Below are 18,535 nucleotides of genomic sequence, written 5' to 3' on the forward strand. Positions count from 1 at the left end.
ATCATAGTCTATTTAAGGACACTTTATCAACTTTTCCCCACGAAGTTATGATTAAAAATTGTGGCACACAACATTTTGAACATTTTTTATTTAGTTAAACATATCCTATTTATTTTGTATAATTTAAATACAATTAGATTACGAAAAAATGTTCTGGAATTGCAATTTAATTGTAAAAAGTGTGAGTTTCTAGCACGTTTTCATAATGTTTAATGTAATTTAGGCATTACTACAATTTTTGAGTTATTGTCCTACCTGATTGCAATTAAAGCACTCTGATTTGAATGTATGCACACAGAAAAAAAATCTAAAGTCAATTAATTTGTTCCAAAATTATAAAAGTGGTAAAAATCATTTAAAACTTTTTTCATTTATTCCTAATTTATCAAGGAAAATATAAACATTTCAAGTATGAGAGCAAAGCTCTTTAAAGTTGATATTTCGTAAAACAAACATACATTTCTAAAACTACACCAAAATTCTTACTTTGAACCATTAGGCTTTTTTCAAGACTTATAATTGAACACCGCTTCAGCCTTAAATTATGAACTTTGTACTTGAATTTAGATATATCCTATGCCTTCCGCTGCTGTCTATATTCGCATTTTTCATTGCTCAATCCAATCGCTTGTCGAGTAATCTTTAACTGATATCCTTTGAGCAATATTGGGCCTGCTTCCATTCGATTCCTTTGCATATTAAATACGCATTTATTTCCGCCATTCCGTAACTCAATTGAACAATTGTGCCGGACAAACAAAGCCTTCTCCTCTCGAGTCTCCTGTGCGGCGTTATTATGTTTCGTAGTGTCGGTAGGCAAAAGGTAATAAGAAACAAGTAACGACCAAATAATTGGGTGCACCCTGCACAAAGGATCCTCGCGTTGCGATGGCAAGGATGTTTTTGTGATACGCCACTCCTTACCCCAGGCTACCACCTTTCGTCATTGTTGGCGAACCGTAGAGCTGAAAGTGAAATGCAGGTTTTATTGGCATCGCAAAACAAAAGCTGAAATGGCAGACGGAGAAACTTAAGCCAACAAAAGGATTTTGTATACCCTTACAGAGAGCACTGCCAAATAATCAATCTCCAAAGAATCAAGATAAAGGGTTTATTTGTATAAGCCAGTTACCTCATGTTTATATATTTCTTTGTTTGTAATATACATTGTATATCTTGTACCTTTCCAGGGAGGAGGCAAGATAAACATTTCAATTTTGAAAATACTTGTGTTTTTTTAATTTCAGGCGTTAGTTTTTTTATGATAACAAAAATTTTTAATTTTATAGAAACAATTCCCAAAACTTACATTTCGGCATCCACAACAAGAACCATTACCTTGATTTAAAAAAACAACTAAAATTTCTACCAAAAAAATCATCATCGTTATAGAACTTTTGTATTTTCTAGATGATAAAATCATTTCTTCTTCCTTTTTCTTGTAACCCTCAACATCCCCGTTGATCCGCTCATGGATACTAAATACATTTTAATTAAATATTTTAAAGTAATTCGCCAAGCGCATAAAACAAGAACAAATCCTTGAAAACTGAAAGGGCATCAAATGCATGCAACAATCAAGAAATTTTGCCAAAGCGATTTTCATATTACAAGGTAGATACAATGACTCAATGGCTGCTTAACCAAGGCACTGGCAGAAGCCATTAAAAAATAATGCTCCTTCAGTGGCAGCAAATTGAAAGGGGCAAGTTCTGCTGCTGCTGCAACACCAGTTCGAACCACCCGCGGTAGATATATGCACTATATGTCTGGATCATGTTCTGTTTGATTGTCGGCTGCTTATTTACTCAGTCAGTGACTCACTTCTCAACGACTTGCGCCGTCATTAAAAACAGTTTAAATAGGACGCGTTGCACGCTGCGTATACGCAATGTTCTGAGCCGTTGCCTTTTATGACCGTCATATGAGCGATCCTTCCGCACGTCTGTCGCACCTGAACAGTTAAGCTGACCAAATGGCAGTGCATTCCGATTTAATTTAAACAATTGGAGCCGTGCAATTGCCATAACTTTTGATAAGACTGCTGCAGAAATTTTGCATGCAAATTTAATTTAAACTCCTGACTTTGCTCGTAGTTTATCATCAGCAGCAAGGCCAAAGCGCACAGAAATTTCGTATATTTTATATTTACTTGAAAATGCGTATCAATGATTACTTGATACAACAAAGGACGAGGATTCCAATTGCTGTTCTTGACCCCAAAGGATTGTTGGCCAAACAAAAATATGAAATTCATTTCTACATTTCTGGGAAAAGGCCCAAATATACCCCTTTAATAAAGTCAGCACTTAGAGCAAGCCTGCGATTCGGTTTTACTCAGACTTTCTTATTCTTTGATCAATGTGAATTTAAAATAAGGAATATTCTATTGTTGTTTTTACTTGGGTGTAGGACAGTATTTCTTTTGGTTCTATTTTGAATCGGCTAAAGGCCGAGCAGTTGATAAAGAGTTATTGGTCTACGGTTTATTGTTGTTCAGCTGACTTTGTTTTCATGTGCACTTTGCTTTATTTGATTAACTGACAAAGCACGAGCTCTGATTGAACTTTGTTATTATTATACGCCAGACACCACATGCTTCTATTTTGTATATGAACATGTGTGGATGATTGTGACAGTACGTGTCAAAATATTATTTAAAGACAAACCAAAAAAATTATATTCTATTGAGTTATAAATTAAGTTTTTATTGTTCAATAAACTGTAAACTTTAATATTAACACGGTTAGTGGTTAAGCGCATTTAATCACTGTATAAAGGTAATTGAATGAGTACTTCGCATTTATTTAAAAAATGTTTTAATATAGATCAAGGTTAATAAATGTTTATAGAAATAAGAGCTAAAAATATTAATAATAATAAATTGTTAATTAACAAATGACAATATTGAAACAGTATTTCATTTAACTATATTTTAAGTTCGTTCAAAAGAATCCAAACCAACAAAACAACCTACCATTTTAATTACAAAAACGTTTTAGTTTTAGTTTAGTTTAGTTTTTCTTTTTAACATAAAGCTAACAAGAAAGGAAGCAAACTTCGGCAAGCCGAAGTTTATATACCCTTGCAGCTATTGCAAGAATTAAATATTTTTCAAAACATTAAAATTATGATTTACTTGCGTATATGTCTAAAAACATTGAAGCAATGATGATTTGAAGCTCTATTATTAGATAGTTATTTTATATAACTTTATTATTTCTATGGGAGCTATATGATATAGTCGTCCGATTTTGATGAAATTTAAACCGTAATTCTGAAATATTTAACCATTACTATATGTCGAAGAACTTATAGAAAAATTTATAAACACCAAAGTTATAATTTTTTTTTATTTATTATTATGATTGTTCCTATGGGAGCTATATGCTATAGTCGTCCGATTTTGATAAAATTTAAACCGTAAATCTGAAATATTTAACGATTACTATATGTCGAAGAACTAAAAGAAAAAGTTAAAAACAGCAAAGTTATAATTTTTTTTATTTATTTTTCCGATTGTTTCTATGGGAGCTATATGCTATAGTCATCCGATCCGGCTCGTTCCGACTTATATACTACCTGCAATAGAAAGACAACTTTTGGGAAAGTTTCATGCAGATAGCTTTAAAACTGAGAGACTAGTTTGCGTAGAAACGGACGGATCGACTCGCCTAGTGATGCTGATCAAGAATATATATACTTTATAGGGTCGGAGATGTCTCCTTCACTGCGTTGCAAACTTCTGACTGAAATTATAATACCCTCTGCAAGGGTATAAAAATAATGTGGAAATCGAAGCCTTGAAAAAACAAAATGGTAGGTCTTAAACGAATATCTTTAGAAACTACGTGTACACTGCAGTCTGCAGTTACTATATATTATACATTATCTTAAACCCATTTTTGTAACGCTCCTTATGTCAAGCAGACGCCATTAAATGTTTTCTCCACGCAGCGCCTTTGCATTTAAAATTTTCACGGCTTGACATTTTGTTTTATTTAGGTTTGTTGGCTGGCTGCAGCGCGAAATGCCAATGCCAATGCCGCTGACGATGCCAATGCCGCGACGCTTGCTGAAATGTTGTGCAAACACAATCAAGTGGTAAAATGAGTAGACAACGGGTGGCTGAAGATGGCAAATGGAGCTGGCAGGAGCACGGGTGGGGGCGGATGCAGCCAAACGACTCGGGACTACTTTGGAGCTGTCGATACAGTCGCTATTGAAACTGTATCCCGAATCCAGCATCCTTTCCTGGTGCTCGAGCTTGTGCTGCGGGCATATAAATTGAATTGTGTGAAAATTTATATTTGTTTTGGCATTTTATGACACACTCCAGAGTGTTGGGGGTGGCCAGATTTTCACACCCGCACCCGTTGCCTTTCCCCTATTGGCCGGTTTCCTGTTTCTGCTGCCGACTGTATCTGATTTCGAGTGTGCTCCGCTTTGAGCAGCCTCTCAGAATGGGCCCCGAAAATTGATTAAAGGTGCGAATGTTTGATGGTGAATTTAAAATAGCCTACCCTATTCACTTAACAAAAAAATGTTTATAATTGTAGGAAAAATTTAACTGAAAACCAAAATTCACATATTTTTTAAGTGTACCAATCTATATAAAATATTTTTGTGATATAACAAGTTTTGAGCACTAAAATAAACGAAAAGACCTAAAAAGTTGAAATAAAAGAAAATTATGCCTCCAATTTGTAGGTCATGTTTAACCTTGGCTCATTTTTGATATCATTTTTATATGGATTTTGCCTAATTTTCTTGTAGTGCACTTGCCAATCAAATGTTGCGGAAATTGTGGCCGACTCTTAAAGTCTGCTGATTGGGTTGGTCTGTGTCAGGTTTGTTTCAACACAAAAGCCCCTCTGTAGCAGTCCCAGGTCAGCTTTGGATGGGGATGGGAATGGGGCTGCAATAAATTCGCCAGAACCACCTCTGGCAGCCCGTTCCCATCTGCTCTGGCCTGGTGAGGCTTGAATATTATGGCCATTTGTGGCAGGGCCAGGCACTAAGTGAGTTGTGGCCAAGTGGCGAGCTGCTAAATCATACATACCGCAGATGAACGAACAGTCAGTTACATTTAACATGTGTAGTGAGTAAGAAGGTGAAACCATAGCATATATTATATGCATTAAGTTGTGTTGTTTTCGGTTGGGGTAACGTTTAAAGCACTGGCTTACCCTAAGTTTACAGGGGCCCTAATTCTAATGAGCTGGATATCTATGGCAACCCCCTTGAATGCCCCGATGGTAGCAAACTCCGTCATGGTATGGGTTCATACCCATCCTCGAAATCATGGGAATCTCTTCGAAGACTCCACAGGGAATTGGGCCTTCAAAGAGCTTTCAGTGCCCCTGTTTGCATATGCCTTTCGAATGGTTCATACTAATTATATCCAGGCCATTGGGGGGGCTGTGTGGGAATCCCTCCTTTGTCAAAGCAAATTGTTTAGTTGGCCAAGCTTGGGTGCTCAGTGCTGCAATTAGAGACCGAGTGAAGCCCGAAAATGGCATTTAAATGCCGGAGTTTGCACACGTGTAAATTAATATTAATACATTTTTTGCTTACCCCCTTGAATATGCGTGGATTAAACAAATAAATTACAAATCGGGTCAATTGCAATTAATTATATTTGAAAATTGCTTTAGTTTTGATTTTGCTGGCAATAACTATTTACACAGCGCCAACACCAGTCACCTCTCCACTAGTCCGCTAGTTTTTCAGCTGCACTGCGGTGGCTTGTCCAGCTGAAAATTTGCATAAATAAATTATAAACAACAACATGAGAATTGTCTATTATAAATAACGCGAATTGTCCAAGCCAGTGCGCACAGGGCCAAAGGCGAGCCATGACAATTTGCATATATGTTTTTATAAACACACGGGCTACATGTGTATGTTAAATATGTTTACCTACTTTGGATCCAATGGGTCGTGGCAACCGATGTCCGATGGTCTCTGCTATTTGCCCGCCGCATAAATAGCAGGCAAATTTGTCGTTATGTCAGTGTCTTTTTTCGGCAGCTCCCCAAGTGATATATTGGCCAGGAGGACAAATAGGCAGCACAAACAGCAGAAGCGCATTTTAAATAAAATATTACACTGTTCAGCATAAATGCTGGGCGGTAGTAGCTGACACACTTTTAATGTGGGGAAATAAAACTATTAAAAGGAAGTTCTTGTGTTTCAATGGTAACTTGGCGGCGACTTTATAGTCGCATCAGTGAAATGAAATATTTAAATTTAAATGGAAGTATACAGGTTCTAATCAGCTCTCTCTATTTGAAATATTTATTCGCGAGGCGTACTAAAGTTGCCAAAGAGTTTCAAGCTCATTTGAATGTAAATCGGTTTTCTTTCTCTAAACCTTGTTTCCATGTGTTGGTGTGTTTGGTTTTTTAAAGCTTTTACCTGCTGCATGTTGTGGAATCCGAACATTTTGGCAGGAAAATTTAAATTTGTCGCAAAAAACGAATATCATTTTCAATAAATTTTAAATTGCTATCTTAAATTTATTTATGCAAATGCTTGATTCTAATTCTGTTTTTATACCCTTGCAGAGGGTATTATAATTTCAGTCAGAAGTTTGCAACGCAGTGAAGGAGACGTTTCCGACCCTATAAAGTATATATATTCTTGATCAGCATCACTAGGAGAGTCGATCTAGCCATGTCCGTCTGTCCGTCTGTCCGTCTGTCCGTCCGTTTATATGCAAACTAGTCTCTCAGTTTTAAAGCTATCTGCATGAAACTTTCCCAAAAGTTGTCTTTCTATTGCAGGTAGTATATAAGTCGGAACGAGCCGGATCGGACGACTATAGCATATAGCTCCCATAGGAACAATCGGAAAAATAAATGAAAAAAAATTATAACTTTGCTGTTTTTTAATTTTTTGTTTAGTTCTTCGACATATAGTAATGGTAAAATATTTCCGATTTACGGTTTAAATTTCATCAAAATCGGACGACTATAGCATATAGCTCCCATAGGAAACAATCGGAAAAATAAATGAAAAAAAATTATAACTTTGCTGTTTTTTAATTTTTTGTTTAGTTCTTCGAGATATAGTAATGGTTTAATATTTCAGAATTACGGTTTCAATTTCATCAAAATCGGACGACTATAGCATATAGCTCCCATAGGAACAATCGGAAAAATAAATGAAAAAAATTATAACTTTTCTGTTTTTTAATTTTTTGTTTAGTTCTTCGACATATAGAAATGTTTAATTATTTCAGAATTATGGTATAAATTTTATCAAAATCGGACGTCTATAGCATATAGCTCCCATAGAAATAATAAAAATATATAAAATAACTATCTAATAATTGAGCTGCAAATAATCATAGTTTCAATGTTTTTTTTTAGCACATACTCAAGTAAATCATAATTTAAATGTTTTCAAAAGTATTTAATTAATGCAATAGCTGCAAGGGTATATGAACTTCGGCTTGCCGAAGTTTGCTTTCCTTCTTGTTTATTTTAATTATGTGACGGTCATCTCCTATTTCGAATTAAATAAGTTTGAAAATTAAGCTTACTAACAACTTTGAATATTTATTTTATTAAGTTTTAATGTATTTGCAAAAAAAAAATGAAAAGAAAACGTCAAGTAGGTTTTTAAGTAATATACAATGTTTGAAACGTGAAGTATTTTTCAATGTGCCGGCAATCAGTTGACCTGAACATTTAAAGAGATGGCGACCCAGAGTCGAACCTCTCAACTTCGTGTACAATTAGCAGTTCACTTAATTACTGAAAATGCCCCTGGGTTAATGGTGGCGTATACTTTACCTGATAAGTCCTTCAGCGAATCGGCCTATTATCTTTTATTTTTTATGAAAATGGCTCGTGGCCCGACCCAATATAAGCAATTTCGAATAACGTACCACTTTCCCCATAGTCAACAGAGGGCACGATTATAACGGGGAAAATTAAAAGAAAATTAAACAATTGAATAAAGAATGCAGAGAAATCATCATAATTGCAAACCGAGTGGTTGAGTTCGCTGGAAATTACTGATTAAATATGCATGCAAAAGGATTAAAACTACGAGTGTCCCGCACAGAGAGTGAAAGGAGCTGCAATAAGTGCTGCGAAATGGCATTATTATGAATCATAATTTATTGATTGCATAATGAAAGTATTGCATTAATGAGACTCCGGCGAGACACCATCAATCAGCTGACAAAAGAGGATATAAAAATCTTCGCCAAAGCTTGTTGGTTAATTAAAATCACATTCATATTCATTCAATGTATTGAATGTTGTTGATCTTTGTGTTGGACAAATGTCCTCAAGGTTTCGAAACATCGGGTAATTTTTTTAAACAAGTTATAAATATTCTGTTGGTTAGAAAGATACTTAATCTTTGGCATTTCCAGCACATGTCTTAAACTACTATATAAATCACAGAAGGTAAATCGACATGTCTTTAAGTTGAATTTGCTTAGAATTAGCTTGTAGACTTAGTGTAAAATTAAACAAGAAAGGAAGAAATTTTCGGCAAGCCGAAGTTCATATACCCTTGCAGCTATTGCAAAAATAAAATATTCTTGAAAGCATTAAAATTATTATTGACTTGCGTGTATGCTTACATTTAGAATTTTTAAAAAATATTACAAAATAAAAAAATTTAAACTTTTTTTTTTTTTTAATATTTTTATTGTTCCTATGGGAGCTTTATGTTATAGTCGTCCGATTTTGATGAAACTTAAACCGTAATTCTGAAATGTTTAACCATTGCTTTATCTCAAAGATTGCTTTTTCAAAAAATTAGAAAACACCAAAGTAATAATAATTTTGTATTTATTTTTCCGATTGTTCCTATGGGAGCTATATGCTATAGTCGTCCGATCTGGCTCGTTCCGACTTATGCACTACCTGGAATAGAAAGACAATTTTTGGGAAAGTTTTATACAGATAGCTTTAAAACTGAGAGACTAGTTTGCGTAGAAACGGACGGACAGACGGTTAAATAGATCAGAACGGTTTTAATTTCATCAAAATCATATCATATAGCTCCCATAGGAACAATCGGTAAAATTAATAAAAAAAAAATTATAATTTTGCTGTTTTTTAATTTTTTTTAGTTCTTTGACATATAGTAATAGTTAAATGGTTCAGAATTACGGTTCAAATTTCATCAAAATTGGACGACTTTATCATATAGCTCCCATAAATACAATAAAAGTATAACAAATTAAATAAAAAAATTTTTTTGCTGCCATAGGAACTATTTAAGGAGCAAATCGTCATAGCTTCAATGTTTTTAAACATGTACGCAAGTAAATCATAATTTTAATGTTTTCAAGAATATTTAATTTTTGCAATAGCTGCAAGGGCATATGAACTTTGGCTTGCCGAAGTGTGCTCCCTTTCTTGTTTTCTAATAGAATTAAGTTTAATGAATATTCTGGGACTTAATACAAAAAACTCTTAGTAACTAATGTTGTGTAGATTTGATATCTAAATAAAATTGTCCCGTCTGCTTTTAAGTGCCGTAATATCCGCTTCCTTTTATTAAGGTGCTTAACAAAATGTTGAAATACTGTCGTATGCGTTGCATATTGGATAGGATATAAAAATGTGAAATTTTGTAAAGGAATTTTTGGTGTGTAAGGCATACTCAGCAATAGTCCATACTCAGCGAACTCATTATCATTCCCTCCGGTCGCAGTAATCTCATTGTTTATGCCCAACCAATTTTCTTCGCCCATTAAGAATTTTTCCATTACTCATACGCAACGTGCGCACATCTCCTATTTTTCCTTTGCGTGCCACCGCTTTTCCGGCGGGGAAAATCAATGGGACTCGTTAGTGCAGCAGCTCTGCGCTTGCAGTTTCTCAGTTTTCCGCTTTCCACAGCAGCCTGTCAGCCGCGTGTCATCGCCATCAGCCGTCAGTGAGCATGCGAGCATGCGAACTGCAAAAATGTTTTAATGCACTTATTGACGGCCGCAGATAATGACGAACCATTTTAAATTTAAACACTTCACTTTGAATGCGCAGCCAAAGACGCGTCCTTGGCGAGTGAAGAGGCGTTGCCCCTCGGGGTTCAATCAGTCGTCCTTTGCACTTTGCACCTGTCTGCCCCACTCAGTGGCAATCGAGGACATGCGGCTCGTCATTGTTTGCTCTCACCTCGTTTGTTGGTTTGTTCGGTACCTCGAGCGGACGTGACAACCGTTACTTAAGCGCGATAATGATGTTTGTCTACCGGAAACCGAAGGGATTAATCATTAAACGAGAACTCGATTTAAAAAACTATGCATTTAACCCATCCCCGAAGGCATAGCCTTGACCATGGCAAGTAGTAAAAAGTTCTTATTATAATGACGGCTAAAGAAACAAACATGAGTGGAAAACTCATTACAAAATTAAAATATTTTAGACGGCCATAAAAAAAGATAAAATTCTCCGATTAAAATATTGTTAAACGACGGGCTTCAGGATGGTTTATTTAAATTTTACCCCGAAACAGTCTTCGGTCCGATGTGTTCCTGAGTAAGTTTGCTTCTTATTGGAGCAACATTTCTGTGACACCGAGATTAGATATTGCGTTGAATTTGGGGTTGACACCCCGTAAAGAATTTACCCCCAGCGAGTATAACTTCCTTACAATTTTTCTTTTCTTTACCTCAAACTATTTTTGATCCTAATTGACTATATAGTACATGTTATTTATGCGGTTAATTGACACATTTCTCTAATTTCAAGAAAACCACATATCTGCACTTCAAAGTCTGCGAAAAGCCACAACTAATAACATCAGAAGCGCACAGAAAAATAGCTCCCCGGTTCTGGCTGCTTGTTTTTCGCAGGAACATAACAAGGTGAAAGAATGACAAGCACAGGGAATTATTTCTATTGAACAAGCAGTGTCTATTCAACAAAATTAAACCCATAAAGAACCCTGTTCCCAATGACACAATGTGTATAATGGGAAATAATGTAAGTTATTTGATGTGCTCTTTAAGGTAATGCATTGCACTATTCATTGCCATGGAAATAAGTATGTAAAAAGGCCCTAGGTTGCAACAAAACGGATTAAGTTTATTTTCTGTTGTAGTTTTTGCACCAGCAAATGTCTTAGTTGCTTTGCAACTGTAATTGCAAATTATATTTGTATCCTATTACTTGATGGCTTCAAATGCCCCTGTTATTTCTGCACAGAAAAGCTTGATACCGAGAAAACTAGTTTGACGCTTTTCAAAGCCGATTTATATTAGAGAGTATTTTTAGTTCGGAGCTCTCGACGCAAAAACACCCTTGACTTGTTTGATGTGCTCGGGAATCGTGCTAGTCCACAAGTCGCACCACACTTGACATTACCAGGCTCTGACTCCACGTTGACAGTGGTTTTCATGTCGTGTATCTTTATGTCTATTTACTTGTACTTGTCCCCCGTTCCCAAGTATCTTTGTATCTTTGTATCTCTCCGTACGGGCTGCTACGTTCCGGTTACGCTTCACAGTTTACTGCCGCTTCTGCTGCTTGACCCACTAAGGCCAGATTACGTGATTTGTCCCGTGCACGCCGGAAGCAGATCAGTAGAGGTAGAGCTGGAGCAAAAGCGGAGATGAAGATGGAAACTGAGAACCAGGCGGGACACAGATGGCCACATCCACGAAGTGATAAGCGGACGACGAAAATTTCAAAGAGCATAAAAATTTAAATCACGTCACTTAGGACGAGCGATGGGAAACGGGGAACGAAGCCGGCGACAACACAAAAGACGCAGCTACAAGTCCGGACATAATGGGTGCCATGTAAATAGTTGGCCCAGACGGAGGCGCACGGTTTTTGGGTTCGCGACCGCTTTCATGTCCGGACTCGCAATCCAGCCACTGCACTTGGAAAAAGAGTTTAATTACCAAATTTGGCAAGCTCTATAAAAAATGTATACTGAATATTAATGGAAACTACCGAAAATAAGATACCTAAAATGAATTTTCTTACAAACGCTACGGAATCGCTCTCAATTCTTTGTTTTCAATTAAATTGTTGATATATGTGGCTTTCTTCCTCTTCAATTGCCAATTTTTGAGTCACTAACTAAAATGTTTTACACTCTAAAACACTATAAGAATAATTACTAAATTTTCTGTTAACTTTTGGTAGTCAGACCGCATTTAAGTCGATCAATAAGATTACATTATAATCTTAGCCTTCATAAAATTGCCTGTTATGAAAATTGTAATGGTGGTAAAGAGTAGAGTGTGTTTCAGTACATGCAAATATGAAACAATATAAGTTATCCTTGGAAATCTTTTATATGTTTTGACTTTTAAGCGATTTAACAAAAACCATTAAGGATTTTCAAAAGTCGTTGGAGTAGTCAATATTACGCATTATCATATCTCAATAGGGAGTGTAGACACTTGACCAAATTTCTGTTTGCACATACAACTAAGTAGGCTCTCGAGCTATTTGACAATCAGCACTGCTTTAATGTCAAAATATACAAAGTGATCTTAAGTATATATTAAGCTTGGAGCAAATTACCCAACAGTAAGTAATAGGTTATTAATTTTTGTAAGTGCATTTTGTGTTGTAGGTACATCTGGGTCCGTTTGTGTTTGTTAAGCCGCTTTTGAGGTAGGCACTCAGGCACAGGCACGACCACACACACAGGAGCATCCCATGGTCTAAAGACCCATAGTCCCATAGTCCCATGGTCCATAGTCCACAGTCACAGGACGAATTCACGTGTGCGTTTGTCTCCGCTTCTTTGTGAGCTTGGGCGTGTGTGAGTGAGTGCAGGACGACTGCCATGTTGCTGAGGCGCGGCAAAATGCCTGTTACGCTTTTGAGCCACCGCCTGCGGTTGACAGAGCACGTTGAACCACCCCACCCATTCGGATTCGAGCCGTGCACTTAGCCACCCAGCCACCCAGCCACCCAGCCGCCCATACACCCAACCACCCACCGAGTAACCATCCAAACAGGCAGTCGCTCTGCGGCCTGATGCACATTAAAACGCAATTAAAGTTTCAGGCGTTAATTGTGGCGGCTCTGTTGCCTTTTTTTGCAGTTTTTTTTTTTTATTGCGCCCCTTGCCGTTTTGATTTAGCTGCCGAAAATTAATTACTTTTGCCCTGTCAAAGTTGCCAAAGTCATTGAAAAAGAGTCAGCTTCAGGAAAATGAAATACTCTCAGCAACAAAAACAGATGTGTTCTCAAAAATACATTTACCGCAGTTTCTGAAAACAGGTAGTTGGTAATTAATTTACATTTCCTTTCATTAAATTTTTATTGTGGGAAATCTAGTTTGGTTTCTTTTTTTCCTTAATTAAATAATTTAGTTCACGATCGTTTGTACAGGTTCTTGTTTTCGTTTTCCTGAACGAAGAGGGAAGTACATGCAAAACAAATAATAATAAATTTCAAACACGTTTCTAATACTACTACCTAAATCTATTAAAGCAACGATAAAAGTATGAAATAAAATGAGGTTAGCAACCTTTTACATTCACGTACGATTTTAAATATATAAAAAAATTTGTTTTATTTATAGTTAAAGTTTCATTCATAAAATTAAAAAAAATCAAATCTCTTTTGCTGGCTGTTTGAACTTGTACAATTTTGATTGCGTAATCTATCAAAATGCAGCATTACAACTCCTTTAGGTTAAACCAGGCAATTTCGCATAACCAAAAAAAATTAACCAAATCATAATTCACTAAATATTTGTATTCAAAACTCGAGAAGTGCTTCCCGAAACTTTTTTTGAAATTTCACTGCAAGTAAATGTCGTTTGCGGGAATGCTCGCATGTGAATGTCTACTAATGAATCAAGTCCATGAATAAAGTCGCATGTGGGTTTTTTTTCGACTTTCAGTGGGGTGTAACACTATGTTAGGGTGGGGTGGAGGTCAAGTGGGCGTGGCAAAAGTCGGTGGTGCTAATGGGGTCACACACACAGATACTGAGTCGTCGCTTATTTTTCCTCGAACTGTTTCTTTCGCCAGTTGTGCAGTTAAATCCTTTTGCTAGGCAACTTTATCTTTCAGCACAGATTCTCAATAGCAGCTGTTGTTTTTTTTTTCCTTCACTGACGTTGCATGCTGCAACGTTGTTTATATCGCAGCTTTTTCTTACTCTTTTTTTTATTTTTGTTTTCCTCTGCTTTACGCTTTTCCAGCTGTCGGGAGGCTTGGCTTAAGCGCCAGTCGCTGGCGACGTGCCGCTGAAATAATTAAGTTGCCAATTCCGGCAAGAGAATATCAACAGCGGTTCAGAGACAGCCAGCGATATAGATAAAGATGGAAATGGAAATAAAGAGGGATAGTGGCTTACACTTGGTGGCATAGATTTTCAATTATCCTGTCAGCTTGCGCAGCAGGCGCTGCCTCTAAAGCATTCCCCTGTATTTCGTATTTACTAAACGGGAACTCCGTATTTTTTCAGCTCAGAAGTCAAAGCATAAAGGTAAGTACTGCGGGGAATGCCAGTCGGCACTTATTTTCTGTCATCATCATCACGGCAGTCCAAGCTAAGCTCGGTCGACTTCAAAATTCGACTTCATTTCTCGTCTTGGCAACATGTCGTTTGCGTAATATCCAAAAATGGCCCCAAGTGCTGTACCACAAATAGAAAACAAACACAAACCCCAGCAAATAGACAGCTTGTCGAACATTTCGGTTGGCAGGAAATGCGAGACATTTCTCGAATATTTCGCATACGCACGGCTGGCAGCCACAATACCGCATGTGCATTAGATGTCGCCTCCGCTGTCCTGCTTTGCAGCCTGGTGAGCCGTATAAAAGTGAAAACTGCTGCAAATACTACCGGCCCCGATGACATTCTTTTGACAAAGCCTCTGGCCTTGTCTCTAGTTGAGATGGCTCGATCATTAGCATCACAGTCAAGCCGGAGTTGTAGTTGTAGCAAATTGCTTTGCCATGTAGAACACACTGGGCGAAATTATCTAATTCAATAGGTCACGAAATTCCTCCCAAGCCTTAGCCTGGCTGTCATTTACTAACATATTTAAATTTATTGAAATATTTGACCAAAATGTTGTCTTTATAGCATACATTTGGATTTTGTGTAGAGCATATATCTGTTAAGACAACCAAACAATATTGTCCTAATGCTCAATTTCCAGACCATCAGTAGTCTTCGTCTTCTTTGGCAAATTTAGCATCTATATTTAAAGATTTTATTTTAAGCCAGCTTAAACTTGATTACAAATAAAACGAACATTTTCCCTGTGTGCAACAGACAGAGCTGCGTTTGTTCCGAAAAAGAACCCAAAATGCAACTGGGTCGACTGCGTACAGAGCAATTTGAACAAAGGAAACAGAGGCACTAAGTTGCGGCGATGTGTAGCGTTTAAAGTTGTGGCAGGCGAGCGGAACCCAATGAATACCAAATCAATCGATAGTGCGAAATCGAACTTCGCTGGCAGCGTCAGCAGGGCAGACATTTTTCTGCTTGGCTGACCCAGCGAGCGGAAAAGCAATTTCGGTCTGTGCCACCTCAAGTAGCTATAGCACCCCCATTACCCGCATTTCCACTAGGCCAAACGATTTGCAAATTTTACCAACGCATCACTGGGTATTGCTCACAACCAATCGAGGGCATTAGCTGAAAAAAAAATATAAAATGTCTTAACCAAAGACGGAGAAAATGTTCAATTTTTAGTCAATCAACTAGAAAAAAGTTGCACTCACTTGCTGCGCAAATCGTCTGCGTATACGTTTCCATGTTGAAATGCCGAATACTGTGCCCAAAGTTTTTACTATACTTAATGAAGCGACTAGATGGTAGTTTGCCACCCAGTTGGCACGCATAAATTATAACAAGTTTTCGATTCTGTCCAGGACAGACCTCTACACTGTAAATCCAATCAATAATTAATTATCGCGAAATCTCACATAAAACTTTCACTAAAGTTGTCTGTCTATTGCATAAAAATCGGAATATTCTTGTTTTAAAGAACAATTAATTTTTGAAAAAGCAGCAAGGGCATAAAAACTTCCGGTTGTTATTATAAAAATTAAAAAAATTCTTATCTTTCAATTTTAAAAATTGTTTATGATCGTGAATGTGTTTTATCTTGGCCTGTTGTGACTTGAAATTGAATTCTTTTTTTGTGATAGTGTATTTTAAATCATTTACCCAAAAATTACCCACTATACTACATGTATTTTTTCTAATGTAGGACCATTGGTCGCTGCCGTTGCACAATGGATGCGCATTCAACAGCCGTTGCCATCATAGATATGGAACTGGATTTTGACGAGGATTTGAGTAGGGGTGTGGATGAGCTCGGAGCCGAAGGCGACGCGTTCAAGGAAAAGTGTCAGGGTGGGGATTTGCGTGCAAGGATGCGACGTCTGCAGGCGGATCATGTGTGGATCCGGCAGCAACTTATGCACCTGCAACGCCGCTTGGTGACTCAGCAGCTGGACAGACAAAGACGCCTCTACGAGGGAAGGGAGCAGCTCCAGGGACTTTTGCGAAAGCTGCAGGTGAAATACGGACGAAATTGGGGACTGTAGGGAAAATTCAGAAGACGTCACAAAACTGATGTGACGAACGGTCCAAAACACAATCAATGTGGCAGGGTGGTAACTGAACTGCCTACACAATTTGAGCATGTTGAGGAAATTTGAATACACAAAGCTGATGAATTGAATTTTTCATGATGTTCTTAAATTCGGTTGGGTTAAGCAAATACATCCTGAATTGAGCTGAATAATTTATGGGTGAATGTTTGTATGACGAGAATGTAATTGAAATTTAAAAAATTTTGCATAAGATACTTAAGCGTGTTGAAATGTTGGATTTCCCTCTCAACGCTTCAAAGACATATTTTTTTATTTAGGTTGAAATGGATGCAATCATTTCTTTTGGAGCAACTGAGATTCTAATATTTTTTCATTAAATGCTGTAACAGATTATTTGGGAACTTATAACTACACGTGTGGTCATAACTAACGGCAATTGAACAATAAACATATCAACTAATCTAACCAGCTAAATAATGGCCGTCATAACTGTAGAACAGGCTTGTTCATCTTTGATGTTCACCAAATACCCAATAGACATGCAGGGATTGTCTAAGTGAATGCTTAAGTCAAGCGATTAATTTACACCACATAACAGACAACATCCTAGGGAACTCATAACTCGACCCCAATTAGACCAAACCCCGACGGGCAATCAAAGTTCGCCTTGAACTGCGTCGGTCTGCGTAACTCAATTAATCAGACACCAGTGCAGGTCGAGTGCATCACTTAACTCGAGATTAGCCCTTGACAGCCACTGTCCCTCGACCTTGCCCCCCAAACCGCTTGGGGCTGGGCATGCAGCCGTCGGGGGCCCACTCTCATCGGCCACTTACACGGGCCCATAGCTGTTTAGCAACTATTTATGGAGACAAGTAGTTGCCACTTGCCACCTACGACTTTTCAACTGCACAGTGAAAAACTCGCATTTAGACAGTCTTACTACGAGCAGTGCTGCCAACTTTTGATGAGAAAGAAAACAGTATTTGACTGAATGATAGGAACAAAAAAGCTGAAAATGTTTGAAAAAAAAACTGGAAGATGAAATACAAATTTTTATTATATGCCATGTTTTTTATACAAATTTTATTACTTGGTCAAGTTTTTCTTCGTTTTTGGTACTTTATTTTTGAGGCAGAATTTTTCCAGTCTTCTGTATATTTAAACAAAAATTAGTCGTGCCCAGCTGCAACAAATTTCGGAATTTTAGATTTAATTTTTTATAGGCATTTCGGAATAAAATGAAAAAAAGCAAAACAAATTTGTAAAAAATCCAGAATTGACTCTTCCTCCCATTTAAAAATTTTTTCCAGCAGCTAAGCTTTGAGAACTATCAGTTTTTACGGGAAAAAGCGGAATTGACAGCCTTGACCACAAGCCATAATGAATCCTTTACTGCTTTACATCTCTTAACAATATTACCATGATCCGTGACAAGGGTTTCCTCAGGAAATGTAGTTTTGTAAATGTTAAATATTTTGAAATTTATTCCGACTTTGAAGACATTTCTCTTAATGTACCAAACCGTGCTGCAAGTGGAGCGGCCCACACACGTCGGCATTGTAATGATATGCCTTCCGGGCGGTGTCTGCTGCTGTTTCTGTTCTGTTCTGTTCTGTTCTGTTCTGTTCAGTTCAGTTATGTCCTGGCCCCAAGTGCACTTGCCTGTAGATGACACCTAGCGTGTTATCATTAAACACTTGGAAAGTGAACCGCAGGGCGGAATGAAAGTGGGGAGAGTGGGTCAACTGACATCACTTGAGTGGGCCATAAACGGCAACAAATGCAAATGCAAATGAATGGAAATGATTGCCGCCGCAGCTCCATTTCTCTGAATGACCAACGACTCTACCTCTTCGCTGGTAAACTGTTTGCATATGCAGCGACACACCCATTGATAGGACACGCCCCCCGCCCACCGGTACAGCCCATCGAACGGGGGTGCTGCGAATGCGACCCATAAAGCCATTGGCGACTGACTGCATTTCAGCGATATAAATATTTATA

General features: G+C 37.5%; 1 protein-coding gene across 3 annotated transcripts; it reads left to right on the plus strand.

Moving 5' to 3' along the window:
- Positions 1–12,433: 12,433 nt before the first annotated feature.
- LOC128252397 (uncharacterized) lies at positions 12,434–16,844 on the plus strand. Of its 3 annotated transcripts, XM_052980075.1 has the most exons (3): positions 12,434–12,521; positions 14,155–14,441; positions 16,180–16,844. In XM_052980075.1, the coding sequence occupies exon 3, from the start codon at positions 16,205–16,207 to the stop codon at positions 16,517–16,519; it is 315 nt and encodes a 104-aa protein (XP_052836035.1). In that variant the 5' UTR covers positions 12,434–12,521; positions 14,155–14,441; positions 16,180–16,204; the 3' UTR covers positions 16,520–16,844. The 3 variants fall into 3 exon arrangements, with proteins under 3 accessions (XP_052836035.1, XP_052836036.1, XP_052836034.1); XM_052980076.1 differs by lacking the exon at positions 14,155–14,441 and having other exon boundaries at positions 12,442–12,521; XM_052980074.1 differs by lacking the exons at positions 12,434–12,521; positions 14,155–14,441 and adding an exon at positions 14,494–14,763.
- Positions 16,845–18,535: the final 1,691 nt, after the last annotated feature.

This window comes from Drosophila gunungcola, chromosome 3R (genome assembly GCF_025200985.1).
Source record: "Drosophila gunungcola strain Sukarami chromosome 3R, Dgunungcola_SK_2, whole genome shotgun sequence".
NCBI lineage: Eukaryota > Metazoa > Arthropoda > Insecta > Diptera > Drosophilidae > Drosophila > Drosophila gunungcola.

Excerpts from the sequence above, each read along its gene's own strand:
- LOC128252397 (XM_052980074.1), top strand. The coding sequence starts at position 14,732 with ATGTCGCCTCCGCTGTCCTGCTTTGCAGCCTG. Across the intron at positions 14,764-16,179 it reads CTGTCCTGCTTTGCAGCCTG|GACCATTGGTCGCTGCCGTT; the intron begins GTGAGCCGTATA and ends TTTCTAATGTAG.